General features: G+C 40.6%; 2 protein-coding genes and 1 non-coding gene across 5 annotated transcripts; all 3 read left to right on the top strand.

The window, feature by feature from the left end:
* Positions 1-11: 11 nt before the first annotated feature.
* On the top strand, positions 12-7478 carry LOC143215709 (inactive CLIP domain-containing serine protease A28). The gene is made up of 6 exons (XM_076438073.1): positions 12-2614; positions 2742-3559; positions 3628-3787; positions 3877-4148; positions 5585-5796; positions 6538-7478. Exons 1-6 carry the CDS (start codon positions 2334-2336, stop codon positions 6652-6654), a joined length of 1860 nt encoding a protein of 619 aa, XP_076294188.1. The 5' UTR covers positions 12-2333; the 3' UTR covers positions 6655-7478.
* A 140-nt stretch (positions 7479-7618) lies between these two features.
* Trnah-gug (transfer RNA histidin (anticodon GUG)) lies at positions 7619-7690 on the top strand. Its single transcript has one exon. It is a non-coding gene; the product is annotated as a tRNA-His (tRNA).
* Positions 7691-11848: 4158 nt separating this feature from the next.
* On the top strand, positions 11849-19959 carry LOC143215830 (phenoloxidase-activating factor 2). 3 transcript variants are annotated; one of them, XM_076438386.1, is made up of 6 exons: positions 11849-12008; positions 16662-16894; positions 17786-18044; positions 18181-18449; positions 18727-18890; positions 19372-19959. In XM_076438386.1, the coding sequence occupies exons 2-6, from the start codon at positions 16672-16674 to the stop codon at positions 19567-19569; spliced, it is 1113 nt and encodes a 370-aa protein (XP_076294501.1). In that variant the 5' UTR covers positions 11849-12008; positions 16662-16671; the 3' UTR covers positions 19570-19959. The 3 variants fall into 3 exon arrangements, with proteins under 3 accessions (XP_076294501.1, XP_076294500.1, XP_076294498.1); XM_076438385.1 differs by having other exon boundaries at positions 16662-17003; positions 17736-18044; XM_076438383.1 differs by having other exon boundaries at positions 16662-17042; positions 17736-18044.
* Positions 19960-20724: the final 765 nt, after the last annotated feature.

Genomic DNA, 20724 nt, shown 5'->3' with positions numbered 1-20724 from the left:
TAAGTTACGATTTCATCTGAGGATTAATCGGTACGCCTACCAACATCTACACATTGCCGCTCACCTAATTTCAAGTACATTTTGCGTACTTATATCGTCGTAATATATCATTATATATTTGTACCGCGGTAATTTTTCTTATCATTTATGTTATTATATTATGTTATATTCGCGTGTTATTATTTAAGAAATATGTAGCGTAATAATTTGTATCATGGTTATTGATGTTTAAAAAAATATATCTTGAATTTACCATCATCATTGTGCCACTTTGTTTTACCATCGTCCGACACCATCTGCTCCTGTTGCCTACTTTGTTGAAAAAACCAACGAACAGCATAAATTTTTATCTCTAACTGGAGATCGTTCGTCCGCAAATAGAATAAAAAATAGAAATACATAACACGGTTTAGAAGTAAGCCACCCGTGCTGCATTGCGTGACTAAACGTTTCGCAGAAGCCGTAGGTAGGTATTACTATGTACTGTGTTTTGTAAAGCAGCGAATTGCTTCGAGCAAACGGCTGACGTTAGACTCTGCTTCGCGATAATTAGTCGCTACTTTTCACGATGAACTCTTTATCGGTCAATTTCTTTTTCTCCCTCGTTACACCTTTGTTTCGCGAGCGAGTTATTAACCCTCTTCACCCACGCAACGTTCACTCTGACTCATCACAAAAATTTAAAAATATCCATTAGCATTGATGTCATTTCCCTCCAAGTTGGAATAAAATTCTGTTCACTCTGTTACAAATATTTAAGCAGCAAAAGAAATGATTAAATGGCCGGAAAGTCTGTAAGTATGTTATTTTTAAAGTTCTACTTTATTATTTTCAAGAAGGGGTTGATTTCAATATCGATACAGGCTCGTATCATCATTAATGTCATTTTCCTCAAAGTGTGAATAAAATTCTGTTCGCTCTGTTATAAATATTTAAGCAGCAAAAGAAATTATCAAATGGCCAGAAAGTCTGTATGTTATTCATGAAGTTCTACTTTATTATTTTCAAGAAGGGGTTGATTTCAATATCGATACAGGCTCGTAAATGAATTAAAGAGAACAAAATTATTCCAAGTGTATCAATAAATACTGAGTTTGTCTATAATATGGATTATGGGGTTAACATCCCCTAGCAAGTGTCGGACGCATTTCGAAATCCATTCACCTACAGGAGCAAGAATATTTGATTGATATACTGAATCGTTAAGGGTGACTAACGCGTTCGTGCTGTTCATCATAATCGTGAATCTAGCCGTCGCGACGCTTTTTCACAAATCTAAACGCCTCCCCGTCGCTCACTAGGTAAGTAGGTCGTTCATTGTGTTCGTCACGACGAGTTGCTCGAATAATCGCTTCTACACGCCTGGTTAGCGATGCAATTCCCAACGAAACTATTAGGCAACCAAGAAAACACGTGCCGTTTCAATCGATAGAAAATAGAAACAAACAGCTCAAACAATGGACCAAATCCTAACAAATTCCTTTTCCACTAAAACATTTTACCAAAAAGGATCAACGTCTTGCTAATTTTAGGATCACTGTTCTTGCAAATGGAACAATAATTAAGGCTGAGCCTGGTTGATAGTTGCCACTCTTGTTCTTCAGAAAATAGAAACAAAATATTCTATTCTATTTTACCAAAAAAGATCTCCCCTCAACGTCTTGCTAATTTTAGACTAATTATTCGTGTAAATGAAACGATAGCTAACACAGAACCTAGTTGATGGTCGCCAGTCTTATTCGTCATTAAAAAATCACAACCCTCCTGCCTTCTTCAGGAAAATTGAAACATGTATACATTCTGAAAACTACGACGAGGTAGACACATTTTCGATATTCAATCATCTACTTGCAAGTGAAGCACACATTTCAATAAATACACAGCACGAAAACTTGCAATTAAAGGTAACGGTTAAGCGACTTTTAATTGCCCCCGTCCGTGAACGTGCTATCCAGCAACATAATCAGCTCTGGGTTATATTTATCCCGCATCCGTTCCACGCGGCTGAAAATATTCGGAAAATCCAGCAGCCTCGTTGTCACCTTTGTGGCAACAATTGTTGTTAAAAAATGATCGGAAAATAAGCGCATTACCGCTATCCTGTCCAATCTTCGAGATGGGAGATACGGCGTGACGCGCCCTCGACTATTGTCCGGAAAATTCAGAGCTGGTCCACGCAACAAAAGGCGCGCATCCATTAAGCCTGGTATCTGCGAGTGGATGTGCCCGGTGTGTCAGGAAATCCAGGACATCCTGCATGTACGTCTACATAAACGCGAGACCGTGTTAAAAATCGTTCAATAGGTAACCGGCCGGTGGATAGGAAGCAAGTCATGTCGTGGCTGTTCGCGTTCGCGTGCCTCGCCTCGATCACCCTGATCTTTTCGGAGACGAACTCGCTCGGTGAACAGACTAGCAAAGACGTCGGGAGTTCGTTGCGTAAACAATCGTCGCCATTCTTGCTGCTGCACTTGCTCAAGTTGAAGAAGAAGATCCACAAGATCGAGAAAATCGAGACCATCCCTCCTAACGCCGATTGCATCTGCGTTCCGTATTACCTGTGCAGTATCAATGGCACGGTTACCACGGATCAAATTGGCCCTATCGTCATCAGGTGAGTGTGTTCTTTGATCGGAGCAGCGGAGGTAGAAGTTCAAGGAATTTTCGAAGGTTTTTCGAGAATTTCTCTGAAGATGATCCTAGTAAAATTAGATCACGTAGAAGAAGTGACTTTTAATCAGGTACCGAAGATGCACAGGCGATCAAGAGGTCTGTTGTCGCCTGGTAGACGCGACAACCACGGCCAAGCCGACCACAACAACGAAAGCGACCACAACAACAAAAGCGACCACGACAACAACGAAAGCGACCACGACGACAACCGCTGCCCCAGTTATATTCCCTAACATAGTGCAACCGCCACCTCGAGCGTGCGTCTGTGTCTTGATATCACAATGCGACCCTTACGGGGTGATCGGGACATCAGGTGAGGGGGTGATCGGGACATCAGGTGAGGGTGTGATCAACCCCCGCTTCTTGCCTCTACAATGTCACAGCAACAGTCACGTTTGCTGTCACCATGCCAGCGTGATAGTGTACCCGAATCCTCCGGTGGCCCCTCAGCAGGCTTGCATGCTCTGTGGAAATGCAATCCAGTGCAACAACGGGGTCGTGGTCCCCGTTAACGTGGGCTTTGTCAACCCTCTTGGACACCAAGCATGCCCGGTCCCGGCTACCTGCTGTGGTGGATCGAATCCTTCGTACTCGAACGGGATCCCAGTGTTCCTGGGTCCTGTCAGATACCCAAACACTCCGCAGGCCTGTTATTGCATGAAAACTTGGATTTGTTCTGCAGGGAACTCGGTTAACTGGGGATTTGGGGCAATTGATCCCAGGTTCTCAGCTTGCCCTAACGCTGACGAGGTCTGCTGTCGACCTGCTGCCTACTCGGATTCAAGAGGTCGGGGCATAGAGGGAGGATTCTCGGCGAATATTGTCATCGAGGGCGCGTCTTTTTCGCAGCCTGGCTGCGGTTTGAGGAACTCTAGCCTTGCGCCAGGTACAACTTGATCCATTTCTGTGAAGCTTTTTGTCATATTTTTCTGATCAAGATGAATCCAATCGCAGCGCAACCATATCCCGCGGACACCGGCAGGACCTACCTGGGCGAGTTTCCATGGATGGTGGCGATTCTTTCGCAGCAAGTTGACGGGAGATACCTGTTCCTGTGCGGCGGGTCTCTGATCACGGACACGGCCGTGCTCACCGCCGCGCATTGTATCGCCAAGTGAGTGTGCATACACAGATCGCGAATCGAATTGAAAGGTAGACAACGGTAGTCCTATCAACAGAGCCTGGAAATCCTTTTGTGTTCAGTCGCGGCGACAGCAGACTGGTGGCGCGAGTCGGCCAATTGAATCTGGATGGCACGAACCAGCCGTTACCCTCTCAAGAGGCCTACGTGAAGACCGTAGTGACCCACCCACTATTTTACAGCGGCGGCCTGTTTAATGACATAGCGGTCGTCATCCTGGCTAAACCGTTCAATAAAGCCGTAAACGTGGTGACCGTTTGTGTGCCACAACAGGGGATAATTATCCCTGCTGGTACCAGGTGTTTGGGCACCGGCTGGGGAAAGAATACATTCGGTGAGACTTCGATGGCCCTGACAAAAAATGTCCTTCCTGACATTATTTATTACCTGATGTCCTAGAGATTTCGTTAATCCGGGGACTAATCGTATTGCCAAGGAAAATTGACTAACGGTCCCGAAACGGTGCAGGTCATGCTTTGGCGCTCAACCTGCAATACTTGTGTACACTCTTATGCGAAAAGTATTTTCCCCGATACGTAACTAATACGTACACTGCGGATTTTATGCATATACAGTGACTCCCACTAATATTCGGACACTCTTAAAAACAACATAACTTTTCAAATATTGGACTATGCGATTTGAACTTTTTTGGAAAGCTAGAGCAATTAGTTTACTACAGGATGTGAAAAGAAATTTTTTCAAAAATTGCATTTCACCGGAATTGTAGAGGAAATACTAAATGTTGCATTTTACAACTTTTTTATGCGGGCCTATATTGAAATTTTGAAAAATGTGTTTTGTAGATCTGCGTGGGTTATATGCATTGTGAAAGTTTCATCGAAATCGGTTGATGCGTGGAAAAATGACAGTCATTGAAAGATGTAAGAATTCTTAGATTTACTGCTGTTATAGGTTGAGAGAGAGAAAATCGTGAAAATCTGCCATTTTTATCATCTTTGAACGCTTGTAGCTCGTTGCAACGTCGATCGATTTTGACGAAATTTTCAGGACATGTTTAATTGAAACAGATCTACAAAACGTATTTTTTAAATTTTCGATATAGGCCCACATAAAAAAGTTGTAAAATGGATCTTTTAGTATTTTCTCTACAATTCCGACCAATTGCAATTTTTGAAAAAATTTCTTTTCACATCCTGTAGTGAACTAAGTGCTCTAGCTTCCGAAAAAAGTTTGAATCGTATAGTCCAATATTAAAAAGATTATCGCGTTTTTTAGAGCGTCGGAATATTAATGGGAGTCACTGTATGACAAAAATGAGTAGGTGCAACTTGACACAGTTGACAAATTAAAAGAACATGAGAACATCAATTTATTAGGCTCAGCTTATTAAAATTATAGAAAAATGAATATCGCTTCTATTTGGCTCCTGTTCTTTGTAATTGATGTAAACCATTTTTATTTTGCATAAAGATCCGCAGTCTACTAATACGTACTCGATACCAATTTACGTTACAGACAAAGTACATTAAAGTCCCACAATCCAATCCTGTGACATAAATGGGGACCGGATATGTACTATTATTTTGCGCAAGACACAATAACGTATCGGCGAGACAATACTAGTGCAATAATGAAGCTCCTTTATTTCTTACTTATTTTCAATGAATATACCAATACATTGCGACATTTTCTGATTAAAATGACACTGAAATAACTTCGCTAAAGTCTCGTAACAAAATAATGAGTTGTCTCTGAAGTGTTGAGGGTTGAAGCAGCAATTCTAAGTGTATTAATCGTTGGTCAAAGGTGGCGTGTACCAGAGCGAACTACGCAAAGTGGAGCTGCCGATCATTGACAGAACGGATTGCCAGTACAGACTCAGGACAACGAAACTGGGCCCGAATTTCCAGTTGCACAGTTCCTTCATTTGCGCAGGGGGCGAATCGCACAAGGACACGTGTACCGGAGATGGTGGAGGACCTATCGTTTATCTTTCAGCTTCGGGACAATTCGTACAGGTAGCTCGCCAATTAAAAGTTCACAGATAAAAGTTGTTCTTCTTAACTAGGACTATCGTCTGGTAAAACGTTTATCAATTGTTTGTGTCAATAATGAGCAACCGGCGGCCCGCAGGCCTTCGTCCACGATCTTCGATACTTGGTCGTTACCTCCTGGTTATTTTCTCTAGCATTCTCCGTATAACGATCAAAATTGAAAATGAACATCGGCAGTTTATCGATAGCTGGACATACGATTATTTTTTTACTTGCATAAATGAAAGTGCTGTTTGATATGCAGCGAAAAAATATCTGTGTTGAAGAAATATAATGTTAAGAGACATTACGAAAGGAAAGATTCTTTAAAATTAAATAATTTGCAAGACATGGCAGATCAACTACAAGCGAATTTAAATTTAAAGCCACTAAACCGATAATCCGCTGGCACTTTCCAGCCGTACCTGGGTCATAAAGCAATAAATTCGTAGGAGAGGCACTTGCGACGTAATAAAGTATTTATTGCGTTCGCTGTGGCCCGCGCGTTGTACTAGGTTTCCGCTTTTGGCTCACTGCAGTCCGCGAGTTGCTCACCACTGGTTTATACATATAATTAGAAGAAACACGAATTTTCAACGGGCGATTTAGCCCCCTTAAAAATCGAAACGGGATTTATTATCAAGATCTTTTCAAGGCAGGAGATTCTCCGTACTTGGAGCCGCCGCGTATACAGGTTTTCACTTTCTGCTTTTCATTTTCGTGCAGGCTGGAATCGTGTCTTGGGGTATCGGCTGCGGATCGTCAAGTGTACCCGCCGTGTACACGAACGTCGCGCAGTACACGCAATGGATCGATATACAATTGTCCACTTACGGAGCGTAACAATTCCAGCAGCGTTTATCGTCAAGATGTATTTGAGAAATTGGAATTTACGCGCAGATAAACTTTCTCTGATGGTCGCCGAAAAATTTGACGACATTCAGTTTGCAGTACCGTGGATCTCTTTCATGCATTTATGGTGTTTATACAATTTTCAGACACGAGGAATCTTGTGAATTCGAAGAGAGACTGACATAGGAATTTGCATACAGATCCACGGTCCATTAATAATGTTTAATATAATTGTACAGACTATTGTGTTAATAAAGCGAGATGTTAGTTTGAGCTAGAGCGACGAAATTTATCGCTGAGTGGAAACAACCAGGGTCAGAGTGCAACACAATTTGCATATCCAGTTGTTTACGATTTAGAACCGTACCGAATAGTGTTCTAATTATTTATCGACCGGCGAATTTCAGCTAAACTGTTTCTAACAGTTCTCTGAATCTCGATCGATAATTGTTTAAACTACAATTAATATTTCCGGCGCACTGGTTCGATCAATTGGAAAAATTAGCAAGTTTTTGCAAAAATATTACATGAAATTTAATTCGACGTTTCGGTCTCAATTTAGACCATTTTCAAGAATAGAAAATTTCCGTAAGTTGCGTCTGTAAGAATTAATCAACGGTCTAAATTGAGACCGAAACCAATTCAATTGATCGAACCAGTGCGCCGAAAACATTAATTGTAGTCTAAACTGTTTCTGTAGAAATTTTTCTTCCGACACACGTGTTCCAAAATTATCGAAAAATCTTCCCAAGCGTATTTCACGTTGTATACACTTGGAAAATAATTAAATTCATAACCTGTTGACTTCCAACAATGTTTCTCATTCATCCAGTGTGTAACCTATTATGATAAGAATCAGTGTCCACGTCGTAGAACAATAGTTATTCAAGTGCATGTCAATTCCGATGCACCTAGTCACTGCGAAAGCGGATCTGGAAGAACAACACTTCCAATAGCCGTGATCGTCTAGTGGTTAGGACCCTACGTTGTGGCCGTAGTAACCCAGGTTCGAATCCTGGTCACGGCAATGTGAACAAATATCACATTGTCACGGAGGAAGTTTACTTTTTTCTCAAAATTTCAACCACACCTTATATTCTAGCAGCTATTTCCTATATATTTCCCGAGCCTACGCTACTTAAATGATTCATTCAAATTGATATTCTCAAGGAAAACAGCGGCGAACCTAACCTCGAATAATTCTCGCGTTAATGAGATACGGAGAGCAACTACAACTTCAGTTTTACATAGTTTTCTGAAACCGAAGTTTCACGAGTCAAAATGACTTGCTCCCGATTTCTTCTATTTATAATTTTGATATTTCTAATAGAAGAAAGCAGGAGCAAGTCATTTTGACTCATGAAAACATATGTATAATTTTAATATTGCTAATAGGTTCTTCTGAGAAATGTTTTTAGTCAACTTCTCTATTAAAGTACATATATTATCAGGTTCTCCCAAAAGGTTCTTCCGGAATGTGTTCCTTTAATGTCGCTAAATAAATACAAACAATACGATAATCTTTATGTTAATGTTTTAGTACTTCTTAATATGAATTTGCATTATGTGCATGCATCGAAAACCAACTTTTGGGACGACCTAATATTTATTTAGCAATATTAAAGGATCACATTCCGGAAGCAACTTTTGGGACAACCTAATATTTAAACAAAACTGGTACAAAATCTAAACGAATGCAATTTTGTCATTATTATAAAGCAATGTATGCCAATTGCGTTTAGTGCTCGGTAGTTCTAGTGTTAAATATTGTCTACAAGATAAAACTGATGTGGAGTATTTTTATAATATTTATTGTATCAGTCCAAACTGATTTTAGATTTTAAAAAATGCCTTTTCTATTTTTGCATGTAACCTTGTAAATTATAATTTTTGGAAAATCTTTGCATATCATTTCGTACGCCAATGCTTCTAATCGATTAAAAAAAGGTCAGGTCGTTTGGTACAATTATTGAAAAGTTATTAGTTCTTAAAAGGTGTACGAATACTTTGTACACCCACTGTATATGTATTATCGCGGATAATGTAAATCTCGTTTCTCCGTAACAGTTGTTCGGAGGAAAAGCAAAAGTTTAGACTTTACATAACCGTTTTAAACGGTTACCATCGTTCCGAGTGCAGGGGTATCGATTGCGATTTTAATTCGCGAGAAACTATAACAAGTGCAGCGCCGTAGCTAATGCGCGATCACTAATTAGTCGCGCAGCGTAACGCTCGCGTGCCAGCACTGCCAGCACAACGCGGCGAATTATCAGCAAATCAGCATACGCCGTTGACGGCTATTAGGACCATCGTTGCGCGACCCAACTTTCATTGCGCCACAATTCTTTCCCCACTAAAACAGCGTCTAAATTATCGTAGCTGATTGTATCGACATGATCACCGCGACATCTACAGTTCATCGCATCCATCGAAGAACTAACTCTAGGCGTGTTGTAAAATATCCTTAGAAAGTTTGTTTATTCGATGCGAATCGTATTTCCGACAAACCCGATTCCAAGAAATCCAGTTCAGTGTAGCCATAGTTGACCTTAACATCATCAAAGCAACGGAATACCGAGTACGTGCTCAATGCCTAGAGAGAGAGAGAGAGAGAGAGAGAGAGAGAGAGAGAGAGAGAGAGAGAGCACGCTCAAAGTAAAAATATTCGTACGTCGTTCGTTAAACAGGGAAATAAGACGTAAATTATTACGTTCAGTCAAATTAGAACAACTTTTCAGAAATGGACCAAACACTTCATTGTTTCTGTTGAGTCAGATTAATTGACGTGCAATGCAAATGTTGGAAAGATTGCGTTCAGTCTGAATTACGAAAAAAATAGTACAAATTGCTTTTTGCAAAAGTGACATAAATAAAAAACTAGAAATTTTACGGAAGAGCCATTTGAAAATTACCTAAAATTGCCGATCTTTTTTACTGTTTAAGAACGCAAAACGCGCCTTAAAATCTCTTGACTTTTTCGATGAACTTTACTACTTCACGGGTGTACAAATAGAAAAAAACAATATTGCAGCTTTTCCACTTTTTCAGGCCAAATACCCTACTGTGCGATGTACACCACTTTTCTTATGAGTGAACGTTTTGTAGATTGGTACGAGTTATACACATGATGAGAATTTCATCGAAACTGGTCGATCAGTTTCAAACAATTAAAAATTGTGAAAATCGTGGAGAACTTTAATTTGATTTTGATTTAACCGTGGAACATCACAGTTATTTTTTGAGACATGTACTTCACGCTCGGGTCTCGGAAAGCCAAAGTTCTTTATTAGAAAAAAAGCAGAAAATGTGAATATTTCATGTATCGCACCTCGATGTTTCGCTAAAATGCAAACAAGCATTGCAATTAATGACGCTCTGGGTTTCTGAGACCCACAGTGCAGTTAATATGCTATGAATTATGAGACTGACTGTGTCAACATGAGAGAAACAATTGTATTGTTTCGAGTTTCGATCGACGTTCTATTCGCGTTTCCACCAGAATCGTTCGTTTTAGTGTCAAGGAGCTTGTAAAAGAGCTACATAGTTCGACAGGCCTGCACGTGTGCCACGAACCAGCAGGCTTGGGACCGCATGCCGCGCTGGTCCTCTCGAGAGGTTTGGTCATTGTAAACCTCTTCGCCGGGGTCGATGATGAGGGTCACTCTCGACGCCATCGAGAAATTCACTTTTACCCCTGTGAAAGCGTGGCGTCATAAATAAAGGTCCGGCTCTAATCGTGACATTTAACTGGTCCTTGTGTTAACATTCTCGTGACAACTCCTCAGCGTCCAATGTCCCGTTGATTATTTTTTTTCTCGGAAAGAACAGACCGATTGGGACATCGGATAATCCGAGACTGCTCAGACGATTTCATAATTTATTGTACAAACAGAAACCGATAGGTTTAATTTTTCAAATAGTGGAAACATTAGAAGTATGTATAAGGTACGGGAATAAGTTTCCGCCCTTTTGGAGATGTCGTTGTACTTAACAATTTACCTACCGGAAGCCTATTAATACGATTTTCAATAATTTTGCTGTACCAAAAGAAAGCATAAAAAATTTCTTTTACATTTTAATCTTAAATGAAACTATTTGATGACGTTATTGAGGGTGTCTTGTTAGTTCATAATGAAAATTGCTGTTACTATCGATGGTTCCATTAAGAAATGTTTAACCATGAAACATAGATTTTTCAAAATTAAGCAATAATCACCGGTCGGTAATGTGTTAAGTACCGATCGCGTATTTGATGGAACGTAGTACATGTTTTTGAAAAGTCTATGTCTAAGCTTCAAAACGCAGTTAGTGGCAATTGTTTCGAGCGTGAACAGCAGTCAATTTTTTAAGGGCAAAGATTGCAGTGGTGTGCCAAAAAAAATCGAAGAGATACAGATTTCCCAGCATTACTTGATGGAAATCCACGTCAAACACTTGCAGAACTGTCAATTGAATTAAACGTCGATCGATCTACTGTTGGAAAATGTTTTGGGAATTGTTTATACGCTTCTTCTCAACAAAAAAGGGCGGAAACTTATTCCCATACCCAATATGTATTTAATAATACCTCGCGCAGAGATCCGCGATGGCGTTGTTTGTTGGAGACCCCGATGTTATCTTTAAGATATGTCGGCGGCCGATGAAATAGGGTTCAAGCAGTTCAAAGAGAACGGACATTTAATCGGTACAGATAGAAACGAAGTACAGGCTAGCTTATTAATAGTTACCATTTCTGAATGAAAGACAATGGAACACGTCAAACGCGGAGTAAGTGTGTAGTTCAAGTCCACAAAGACAAAAAGGAGGTAAACAATGAGGAATAATCTCGTATAAGAATTTGTCAAAGAAATGGAGGAATCTCCCACGTAATCGTCGAACTATTAAGACGGAAAGAAAGTTCTTACGGTTTTTGTTATTTTGATTTTATAATAAAAACCACAAGAAGTTTCTTTCCAACTTAATAGAACCGCAGGATTATTTGCGGTGACATTTCCGGCGGGTTTCCGAATTTCCTCGCGTCACGGGGAAACGCGGTGACCAAAATTGCTCTACATAGTTCCAAGAAATCGGTATCGGTCCCATGGCCGGGGCGTGCACGGGGAATACCACCTTTCGCGCGTCAGGGGACGCGAAGCCGTCCAACCTGTTAAGGGGCATCGTCGCGGTGTATACGATGAGGAATCGAGAATTTGTTGGTGGGGAGCTAGTCATATATGTCGACAGCACTCGGCTGCTGTGTGTGTAACAGTGTGTAAGCGAACAAATCGCGGATCCTCTGTCCGGCAAGTCGCAATCGCGCGGTTCTACTTGAAGAGGCAACTCGTTCCACGCTGACTGCGATCTCTGTGAGTATCCCATTGTCTTTGTCGGTTTCTCTGATCGATGATCAATCGATAGTATCGATAGTAAATCGATCGTGCCGCGACATTCAATGTAAACAGTTCGTTCACATCGATCGTTAGTCGACGGCGGACTCAAAAGTGAAATTCGAAGCGAACATCGGAAAATAAATAGACTGCGGATCAATATGCAAAATGGCAATTGTCTGCAACGATTGCAATTCGATTCTTCAACAATCTATATAATAAAAATCAAATGCTGTTCGTTGGTCACGACATCACGGGAGAACGGCTGGACCGATTTGGCTAATTTTTTTTTTTTAAATGTTCGTTGTAGTCCGAAACAGGTTTTTAGATTTTAAAAAATTGGAAAAGTTGCCCGGAAACATGAAAATTCGGGAAAAACTAAAAGTGCTTTTAGAGAATCATATTCCAATACAACAAAAAAACGAACGTCGTAGCTTTTAATCAATATTTCAATAGAAATTTACATGATCGACGTCTGTTTGTATTATCGACATTATAAACATTCGCCAGTTAGTTAATTTCGATTACAATTTATTTCGTTACGTACGCAAATGTCGTTTAAAGCGAGCGAGCAACAACTCCCCTCTAGCTTTTAATAAATTAAGAATTCGATGTCCTCGGATCTTTTTAATCTTCCGACTGTTTTCAATTTCTTCCGCTCATTTTTCATATAAATGCATAAAATCCGCAGTCTAATTATGTCAATCGCTGCTAGGATCGTCGGCTTCCTCTGTTCTTAACTCATCCACGCGACGTGCTACTGTGAATCTGTTTTTGTGCCACCAACATCAGCGGATTTTATGCGTTTATGGGAGAAATGAGGAGACCAAATGACAAACAGTAAAACAACCCTCTGCAACCTTACACGGGTTGTGTGGGTCGTTCATGTTCACGACTGATTTTTTTACTGTTCTCAGTTTTTGAAAAAAAATTGAGAAAATTTCCAACCAGTTAAAAATATTACGAACAAAGATGAATGTAGATCCTACGTTTTTCAATTTTTATTTTGCTATCCGTAGTCTAGTTTCAATTTGCAGATTTATACTCATCCTCGACTCATCATCCAACAGTCTGATCTCGCGTAACTCATTTTAAAATATTACTGGGACTCGCGCGCGCGCGCGCGCGGTACGCTGCACAGTGGGGCCTTCCGTCCAAATCGGAGACAAAAGCAAAGAACTTTCGATAGAAATGAGGTAAAGCGATGAAATTTTTTTTAAATTAAAGCTGAAACTTTGAAGAATATGGGAAAAATAGGGAGATTATGGTACGAACGTTTTTTAACCTTGAGAAAATTCGTTAAACATGTAGAATTTCAAGAAATCGATTTTGCAATATCCTGAGGTCGTAGAAAGATTTTGAGACCAGATTTGAAATCAGCGTGAAAAAATCTACGGGAAATGAAGTACAGCATGTTCAAAAAAAATTTTTTCTGCGCGTGGTATTGGAAAAATCACAATTTTCTTGAAATTGTGCAAGTTTAACGAATTTTCTCAACGTTAAAAAACGTTCTTATCATAATCTCCCTATTTTTCCCATATTCTGCAATGTTCCAGCTTTAATTACAAAAAAAACTCGTGCGCTGCACTGAAGTCTCCAAAGTGTTAGTCGGAGGTAAACAGCGAATTGTCAAGCAGCCGATGTTAACAGACTACGATCTCCGCCGATGCTGGCGATATTTACGATCATTCTCGATAATATACGATCGCGTCCTGTTCGATGATCCGAGGTCCTCCTTCTCCGAGTCACCTTCGAGTCCGTTTACAAGGATCGTCGCGTAACAGTCTGTCGTTAACTCTCACTCAAGACACGTGTTCGCGTTCGTCACGATCAGCAACCAGTTTGATGCCTCGACTTGTCGGTCCGCTGGTCCCGTTGACCAGTCTATCGACAAAGGTCAGTGCCAAGCACTTTTCATCGGCCGTGAACGCTGATTTCATCGGGAACGCTTATATAATTCAGGGTCCTCGTAAAGGGGAGCGGGCGAATACTATCGATTCGTATACGTTTTTATTATCGTGTTGTTCCCTGTTAGGCCTGATAAAATCCACGATCGAAATACGTACATATAGGAGAGCGACTTTCCTCCTCGAATCGCGTGATGATTTTTTCCTTTTCGAATGAAATGTCATAGATGCCAAACAGGAAAATCGAGCGTTTTTGGACTTTGCACGAGTAACGGTACGATAAACGATTCCAACGATGCGTTGGAATGCATTCCATTTCCTTAGAAGGAAAGCGATTCCAGTTTAAATGCGTTGCAAACTTGTTCCTAATCATTGATTCCTAATTCGTATTTCCTGGTTTGTAATCTTATCGATGATGGATGTAGAGAAATTAATTATCAGGGCACCAAGAATTTTCATTAAAATATTTTAATAAATGTTCCTCCTTCGTAAAATATTGAAGTTTGAAGTCAATATTATGCTATGAACTATGACTTTCGACACATAAGTGGATGAAACTAGGTTAACTATGTTTTGAGGAAACTTCAAGATTCTGACGTCACATATCTGTGACAATGGTGTAATGTGCTAATGTCAGATATTATCACTTTGTTGGGTAGAATCAGACGTTGCAGCTAACGAAACTGTATGAATTTTCCAGTTGCCAATGGAATTTTTAATGCAATTTAATGCGAGGAGGATGTCTGGAAAAACAGAGATACAGTGGGTGTACAAAGTATTCGTACACCTTGTAAAAACTAATAACTTTTTTATAATTGTACCAAACGACCTGAATTTTTTATAATCAATTAGAAGCATCAGTTTACGAAATGATATCCAAGAAAAATTTTACAAAAATTATAATTTACAAGGTTACATGCAGAAATAAAAAAGGCAATTTTTAAAACTTTTTTATTTGGGCCCTTAATGAAATTTTAAAATATATGTTTTGTAGATCTATGATAGTTATACACATGCTTTAAATTTCATCAACATCGATTAACATACACACGAGCTACAAGCGATTAAAAATAGTGAAAATCGAAGTTTTACACGAGTTTTGATCAGTTTCTGCTTAAAATCCACAGAATCGTTCGTCTTTCCATGGGTGTCGTTTTTTCCTGCGTCAACCGATTTCCATAAAATTTTCAGTATGTGTATAACTAACATAGATCTACAAAATATATATTTTAAATTTTTATCGAGGGCCCAAAGAAAAAAGTTTTAAAAAATGCCTTTTTTACTTTTGCATTTATCCTTGTAAATTACAATTATTTGGAAAATATTTTTCACATATCGTTTCGTAAACCGATGCTTCTAATTGATTATAAAAAATCAGGTCGTTTGGTACAATTATAAAAAAGTTATTAGTTTTTAAAAGGTGTACGAATACTTTGTACATCCCCACTGTACATATTTGTGTATGTACCCTAATCACGACAACATTCCCAACTCAACCTCCCAGCATACAACTCGAACATGTCGCCGGGGACCTCGAGTGCAACAGCTTCTTCCACGACGAACCCGATCACCTTGAACCCTCGAATATACATATCTACTCGCATCATCGCTCCGAAGCGCTCGATCGCCTTGAAAACTCGAAGATGTTCTTCGCAGAAGCTATTCGCGAACGCGCCTTTTCATTTCCAAGATTCTCGAACATTATTTATTCAGTATATCCAGCTTACGCGGTGTATTCACAGCATTATCAACTTCCTGCGCGGCCGTCAATTAAGCGTTCATCCTCGGTATCTATTAATCTACCGTGGCACCGGACTTGTAAATTGTAAAGCTTACAAATTAGTTGGTCATATAATTGATCGATCGTATCACGGATTAGTGCGACTCAATGTTAACCGCGGCTGAATTTTAATCGCGACGCATCTTGTTTCCCCGATTTTCTACGTCGCGCCGATTTACTGGTTTCTCGTACTTTATCTGCGGAGCTATGATGCCAGATTTATTTATAGTCGCATAATATTATTTATCTCGTGATCCTCGCGTCGAAATCGTCGCGAAAGAATCTCAACTTTTGGAAACAACCTCAATTTAGTAGCCGTTGATTATGTGGTCGTTCCACACATTTGTTGAATTAAATTAGATCATCGTTACATTCATAAAAGTATCACCTAATTATTAGAAACAATAACCATCTAGGAATGTACAGACACTTTACAATTGGCTGCGTAAAAATACAGCTGACCCTCTTTGTCAATTATATGAATTGCTGCGAACGTGTTCACTGCAATTTTCTCAAAATTCTTTTTGCTCATCACCTAGCACAGGGATCCGCAAACTACGGCCCGCCGCCTGATTTTAATCAGGCACGCGAGATTAATGGACACGAAAAAATAAATCAAATTACGTAAAATAAAAAACATTGTGTAAAAATATCACTTTCCCTGATAAAGTAATTTTGAACCTGGTTGTTTTCGTTGCTCTATGAGTAGAATTAGCTACCCATGTAAATATCTTCGAGCTTGCTACCCGGCCCTTTCCAAAAGAAGTTTGCCGACCCCTGACCTGGTACATTAATCCATTTAGCTTCCCAGAATGTTTCCCGTTTTTCAAAGAATAATTCTGAATGGAAGGACGATCGAGCACGAGGTTCAGCCTAGGTGGTCAAAATTCGGCAACTATTCCTCGCTTAGGGGTCTGCGAAGTCTCATCTGGCTTTTTATTGCAGGACGAGCACAATGTGGAAAGCATTTTTAACGCTGGCCTTGGCCAGTTATTGCCTAGCTGCTCCTCAGCAGGAACAAGGACCTGGGTTGGACGTTCTGATCAGCAGCGTCTTCACCCCTCCACCGTCATCCGAGCAACAAGGCCGGACAACCCCCGACAATAAGGAATCCGGTGGCAGTCTGGATGCGTTAATCTCTGACTATCAAAGCAGTACCATCCCTACGACCTACTTAGGCACGCAAAACAGCCCTAAGCCTCCACCCACTGACTGCGAGTGCATAGTCTACTACCTATGCAACAATAAGACAGTCATCGTAGATGGATACGGGCTGATCGATATCAGGTCCGATTTCGGTGCTAACTCTACATCCCCTGATCAGAAGTGAGTCCTCCAAAGACCACCCTACAGAATGGAAACACACGCACACTATTTGGCACGTGTTGTCTGCACTGATCAGCCCGGCTCTGTCGTGCAGTTCTGTAGAAGTATTAATCGTGCATGCGTAGGCGATTAGTCTAACATGAACAAGTAGAATTTCATGTGTTGTGCACGTTGCGTTGTTATCTGACACGACTCGTGAGGCTGTCTTTGGATACACCCTTCCGATGTCCCTTCAGCTGTACTGTAATGCCTCGGAAACCGAACCGATCGATTTCGAGATCGATAAAATCGTTCGTTCTGCTCGGATGCAGATAAACCATGCACAAAGTGGATCGGGCAATGTTTAATCAATGTTTAGTTCTTTAAAGTACATTGTTTTGACATTATAGACTCAAGAGTATCCATTACATTAAAGGAACAAAGACATTTCTGTTTGGCTCGTGTTTGCTGCAATCTTTACTTTGCATGAAGATCTGTAGTCTACCATTTCAACAAGTTAATAATGAGATAAGCTTATGTTTGAGTAAACACCAGCCTACTCTTGACAATGACGGTGCGATGATCGGTTCGGTTTGCTTGGCGATTTTCCGCATGAAAGGTTATGGCAATTGTAGTACAGATAGGGAGAACCCAGGTATACCCACTTTCCAACCTTTTGAGCAGTAAAGGGTAATGATCTTGTTACCGATACAGAAGCGGCGGAGAATGTACCGACTATTTCGATGTTTGCTGTAAACCTCCAGACAAGGTGGAACCTGGCCACCAAGTTACACCGCCCCGTGTTGAGAGGAAAGGTTGCGGTCAACGAAACCCTGATGGCGTCGGCTTCAGAATTACCGGGGACAAAAACAATGAAACCAAGTTCGGCGAGTTCCCGTGGATGGTGGCGATCATAAAGGACGAGATCATCGGAGACGGCAAGGAGAGCTTGCCGATCTACCAGTGCGGAGGATCTTTGATCCATAAGCAGGCTGTTCTGACCGCTGCCCATTGCGTCCATGGGTGAGCTTACGTTAATCTCGAAGAAGTAGGATCAAAATTCGAATCAAGAGTTTGGGTATTGGATAGGTTAATTAGTTATTCGTCGTATGGGAAAATAGTAAAGAAACTAAGATTCTAATATTGATCGAATTGACAGGAAAGAGCCATCCACCCTGAAGATCAGAGCAGGTGAATGGGACACGCAGACGAGGAACGAGATCTATCCTCATCAGGATCGCATCGCGCAAAAGGTGATCGTCCACGACAAGTACTATCCCGGAGCTCTCTACTACGATTTCGCGATCTTGATCTTGAGCGAGCCGGTCGAACTCGCGGAGAACGTCGATGTGGTGTGTCTTCCGGACCCAAACGTCATTTATGATGGATCTCGGTGCTTCGCCAGCGGCTGGGGCAAGGATAGATTCGGTAAGCGCGTCGTCTCATCAATCTACTCCTTCATAGGAACGTGCAGATTTAATAGAGCTCGAACAGATGTCTCTGGTTTTTGTTAAACAATCCGTTATATGTTCTATTGTCAGAGACTGAAGTTGGTGACTTTCAAAGATCGAAAATAATATAATATCCCTACAATATCCATAAATTTCTAATGATTATTGCAGGCAAGGAGGGTTATTGCCAAGTTACTGACTTTAAAAACAGTCGAAAATAATACAATATCCATAAATCCTAATGACTATTCCAGGTAAGGACGGCCACTACCAGGTAATCCTGAAAAAGGTCGATTTACCTGTGGTACCACGCGACACGTGTCAGGCCAGTCTGCGGGGTACGAGATTAGGAAAGTACTTCCAGCTCCACGAGTCTTTCATCTGCGCCGGTGGGGAGCCTGGCAAAGACACTTGCAAGGTACATATTTCGCTCATTAATCCACTATAATTTATTCATTAACACTAACCGTACCGAGTACAAGAGGTGAAGACAGAACTTATTTCGATTTCTCACAATTTTGATAGCAATATGTGCTTGAATAAATAAATTGATGTAATAGTTTCTAATGGGAACATCTTTATAAACCGGTCATTTGACCTGTCGTGATAAGGTTAGTGTTAACTTCTGCATTCATACGTTCAGGACCAATTGAACACGGACAAAGTCACACAAGCTGAGTATTTGAATGTTTTCTCTACGATTGACAGTTTCCGAGATAAATGTGGCCTGTATTCACATTTTGTAGGCAATCTTTCAATCCCTGAACGTGAACGATGAGCGATGGAAGAAAATACGTGTGGAATATTCGTTTCAAGAGCCGATAATGATTCTATTTACAGTCTAATATTTAAGAGGTTGAGCGTATAGGAGTCTAATGGCATTGTATTTGTTTGTTCAGGGCGATGGAGGCAGTCCTCTCGTGTGTCCGAGCAGGAAAGATCCGACGAGATACCAGCAGGCTGGCATCGTCGCATGGGGAATCGGTTGCGGTGAGGATGCTACACCCGGTGTTTATGCTAATGTTGCTTACGTTCGCGAATGGATCGACAACCAAATGGCTTATCACAATCTCGACAATACTGTTTACAATCTTTAAAAAATTGAGAATAGACTGACTCGTTTTATAAGTTCGCTACAACGGATAAATCCCGATCAAGTCAATGCTTTGCCTTCAATCGTCTCTATCTCTGATCACCGAGACGTAATTTAATCGCGGGCCAATTAGAAGCCATTGGGCAATTATTAGCCGCACACCTTGTGAACACTTCAAAAGTTAGTTTATGCGTCAACACGGTAATGCGTAAGTGATCGGATACTCTTTAAAAAAGAATTGGAGATTTTCTGGGAAGCTATATTTTATTAAATGACGAACGGAAAGAATTTTAAGACAATTGCAATTGATCGGAATCGCAATGAAGATAAAAAAGCTCAGTGTCAAAATTGGCTGACAGGAGTTTGGTTTTAATATACGAATTTTAAAACAGCATTTACCGAGATCAACCTTTATTGCACTGCTCGTGTAAACGAATCAGTGTACTGTACCCAAAGAATCAATTCTATCATGAAATCAGAGAGGTTCGAGTAGACTCGCTTTTCCATTATTTGGTATATTTTTGCATTATTCGGTAGCATGTAGCTGGTGCAACTTTATGAAAATAATTAGGCTGCCGAATAATGAAAATGTACAACTCGTAAACGTAAAACTTTTGAGGGCAATTTCGGCCTAAATTGATCTTTTATCTAGCGTTTTTGACTATTGAAAACCCCAAGGGTGCAAAGCGCACCCTTGCAATCCTGGAAACGAGTCTACCTGCTAAAGTTAATCTTTGAAATCCATTTTGACGATTACGGTTCACCTATTGTTTCGCTGAGAAAATGGCTCTGACTTTATAATATTTATTGTCGCTGATGGGGGCGAGCCGAAAAAAGCCAGGTACAGCATGTACGGCAAGGGAGAGACAGAAGAAAGGTTTTAGGGCGAGTTTATGCAGCTTTAAAACCCTCTTGACCACTTTCTGTTCCATTCTTTTCGCAAATGTGTATAGAGTACCGCTACGAAAAGTGAAGGTTGCCAGGTCAAATTAACGATCGGTGGACCGGTAACGCTCATAAAAGAAAACGTCCACTCGGTAAACGATGTCTGCACGTGTGTCCAACGGCCAGTGAATTGTTTTATGGTTCCCGGATGTTCGAATGATTTTTACCAGACACAGTACGCCAACGGTACCGTTGCATTGTGTCCCGAAAACCC

Source organism: Lasioglossum baleicum, chromosome 14 (assembly GCF_051020765.1).
Source record: "Lasioglossum baleicum chromosome 14, iyLasBale1, whole genome shotgun sequence".
Classification (NCBI taxonomy): domain Eukaryota; kingdom Metazoa; phylum Arthropoda; class Insecta; order Hymenoptera; family Halictidae; genus Lasioglossum; species Lasioglossum baleicum.
The sequence above is the reverse complement of the archived record's forward strand: the minus strand, read 5'-3'. Positions and strand labels throughout refer to the sequence as shown.